A 3,057-nucleotide genomic window follows, 5' to 3' on the forward strand; every position below is an offset into this window, starting at 1 on the left:
TTTTCTCCTCATGACCATTTCATTTGGTCACGAGTCTACCCACTGACTGTTTCGTTTAGACTTATCATCACCTGTTATTCCATGAATCTTATGGCCTCGCCACGTTGTCTCGAGATGGAGTGATTATTTTCCCTTGGTCAAGCAAGACATGGGACCTTTGATCATGTGATAAAATCAATTATTGCTTGGATGTAATAACCAGTCCAGCTGCACTGAGAAGCTTACACCTAGAAGCGTATGATGGGTCAAGTTGTGTAAAAGGGTGTGTGGCAATATGTTTTATACATCTTTGAGTTTTTTTTGCTTTGGTTAAGAACAGAGTAAGAGGCTTCGTGACTGCATTTGGGAGATGATCAACTTAATGGAACGGAACATAATGGAGTAAAGTCTCTTGATACTTTTGTTCAATTGGTTTTTATTTAGTTTAATTTTAAGATTCAATGTTGTTGTTACCGGCATTGTTGGTGCAAGATCACTTTTGTGTTACAGTAAGTAGAAATCCCAATTTACATTATTTCAATGTCTATTGAATTAATGGCATTGTTGTATGCTATTTAAAGAGAACATATTAAACACTTAACGTTGAAGGTGCGTCTGTTAGGGTGTATTTTAAGGGTTTAGTGAGTGAAGAGACTATGAGAGGTGAGAAGGTTTTGTTGGCTGGGATTGGTGTTGCGGTTTGTGATTTGACTAATAATTGATTTTTGAAGTTTCTAAATCTGTGGTTGGGAATGGAACTAGTAAAATTACTGTGGAGCTTAAGGCTTTGATTCAAGCTTCCAATGCTGTTATTGCTTTGGATTTGACGCGTGTTAGTTATTATGGTGATTACTATCCACTTTTCCAATTTTTAAGTGGAAAATGGCCTGCGAAACAGCCGAAGATTGCTATGCTAGTTAATTAGGTGAATCTGCTCCAAAGAAAATTTGAATACTACAGTCCAAGTTGATGAATGTCAGCACAGGTATTGCTTTTCTTGCATGAAGCAACATGTGGAGGTGAAGTTGCTTCATGGAATGGTGCCAAAATGCCCTCACGAGGGATGCAAGAATGAACTTCTAATTGACAGTTGCCGGAAATTCTTGACTTCTAAATTAATTGAAACCATGCAACAACAAAACCGGTAAGTCCAACAATTTACCACGGTACAAAATAACACCAGGACAACTCACAAAACAATCTCAACCAAATCACATTGCTTTTTTAGTCTTTAGAAGCTACAAGTCTTGAACTTGACAATGGTGCATGTGGGTGTGTGAACTATTCTTCTTCTTCTTCACACTTGCTGGGTTTGCTTTGGATTCAACTCTGCCTTTTTCAGTTTTCATAGAAACCCTGATGGGGAAACATAATTTGACATATTTTGTGTTGTTTAGTTTGGTGATTCTTATGCCTTGTTTATGCCTGCAAGATGTTCTGGATAATGCTACTACTTCTGTTTATGTTGTTACTTTGAAACAAGCTCCAACCTCTCATTCCTATGGTGTTTTGACAAGGTTGAATGATGATAATAATGGTTTCAAAGATAATGGAAGAACTCAATTTCAGAAACCAAGATATGCCCATATTACAAAGACAGATAAGAGATATGGCTCTTATGTTACACGAGTGCACGATTCTTTGTTGAAGAAAGTGTTGAAAGGAGAGAAATATTTGAAACTCTATAGCTACCATTACCTGATTAATGGATTTGCTGTTCTTGTTACCCAACAGCAGGCAGAGAGACTATCAAGCAGCGATGAAGTGTCCAATGTGGTTTTGGATTTTTCTGTTAGAATAGCGACTACACATACTCCACAATTTTTGGGTTTGCCACAAGGAGCATGGTCTCAAAATGGTGGTTTTGATATTGCTGGAGAAGGAGTTGTTATTGGGTTTGTTGACACTAGAATAGATCCATCACACCCTAGTATCGGCGATAATAAATCTCAACATCCATATCCTGTTCCTGCTCATTTTTCTGGTATCTACGAGGTTACTCGAGATTTTCCATCTGGCTCTTGCAATAGAAAACTTGTTGGGGCCCGTCATTTTGCAGCATCTGCTATAACAAGAGGAATATTTAACATGACTAAAGACTACGCTTCTCCCTTTGATGGCGATGGCCATGGCACGCATACTGCATCGGTTGCAGCAGGAAAACATGGGATTCCGGTGATTGTTGTTGGGCATCACTTTGGGAATGCTAGTGGGATGGTTCCTTGTTCGCACATTGCGGTGCACAAGGCGTTATATAAGAGCTTTGGAGGATTCGCTGCAGACGTTGTTGCAGCAATTGACCAGGCAGCTCAAGATGGGGTTGACATAATTAGTTTATCTATCACTCCAAATCAGCATCCTCCCGATGTTGCAACTTTCTTCAATCCTATTGACATGGCATTACTGTCAGCTGTAAAGGCTGGTATTTTTATGGTTCAAGCTGCTGGAAATACCGGGCCATCACCAATGAGCATGTCTTCTTTTAGTCCATGGATCCTTACTGTTGGTGCTGCCTCTCATGACCGGCTTTATAGTAACTCCATAAGTCTTGGAAACAATGTTACCAAACCCCACATCAAACGCATGCCAACTAAAACACCATCCTGCTGTCATGAAACAACGTGCTTCCACGAAGAGCTTTTCCGTTGCAGATGCATACATGCTGCTACAACATTGCTGCCAAGAAATCCAACCAACTTTCCGTCAACACAACATGTTGCATCACCAAGACAACCATGCCAGTGAATGTGCACTTGCAGCATAACAGGACATAACAACCGTCAACATCCATCAAGCGACATTCCATGCCCAAGTGAAACAATTGGAGTAGACCTGCAGAACATATGACACATACTACATCAGAATCACAAAACATTTCACATATTGGCCTGCTACAATAAGGCTGCAATTATCATGCACATCAGATAAGACTATTCTGAAATATATGACTGATGGAATGTTACTGAGAGAATTTCTTGGTGAGCCTGACCTGGCAAGTTATAGTGTTGTGATGGTGGACGAGGCTTATGAAAGAACTCTCTCAACTGATATTTTGTCTGGATTAGTAAAGGATATTTC

At 39.7% G+C, this 3,057-nt stretch overlaps 1 protein-coding gene across 1 annotated transcript; it reads left to right on the forward strand.

The window, feature by feature from the left end:
- The first annotated feature begins 1,227 nt into the window (after nucleotides 1–1,227).
- Nucleotides 1,228–2,724, forward strand: LOC127080233 (subtilisin-like protease SBT2.3). The gene has a single exon (XM_051020561.1). It carries the CDS (start codon nucleotides 1,246–1,248, stop codon nucleotides 2,722–2,724), a length of 1,479 nt encoding a protein of 492 aa, XP_050876518.1. The 5' UTR covers nucleotides 1,228–1,245.
- The last annotated feature ends 333 nt before the right edge of the window (nucleotides 2,725–3,057 follow it).

This window comes from Lathyrus oleraceus, chromosome 5 (genome assembly GCF_024323335.1).
Source record: "Lathyrus oleraceus cultivar Zhongwan6 chromosome 5, CAAS_Psat_ZW6_1.0, whole genome shotgun sequence".
Classification (NCBI taxonomy): Eukaryota; Viridiplantae; Streptophyta; class Magnoliopsida; order Fabales; family Fabaceae; genus Lathyrus; species Lathyrus oleraceus.

Bases quoted from the DNA above. Each gene is read 5' to 3' on its own strand.
- LOC127080233 (XM_051020561.1), top strand. From the start codon at position 1,246: ATGTGGGTGTGTGAACTATTCTTCTTCTTCTTCACACTTGCTGGGTTT.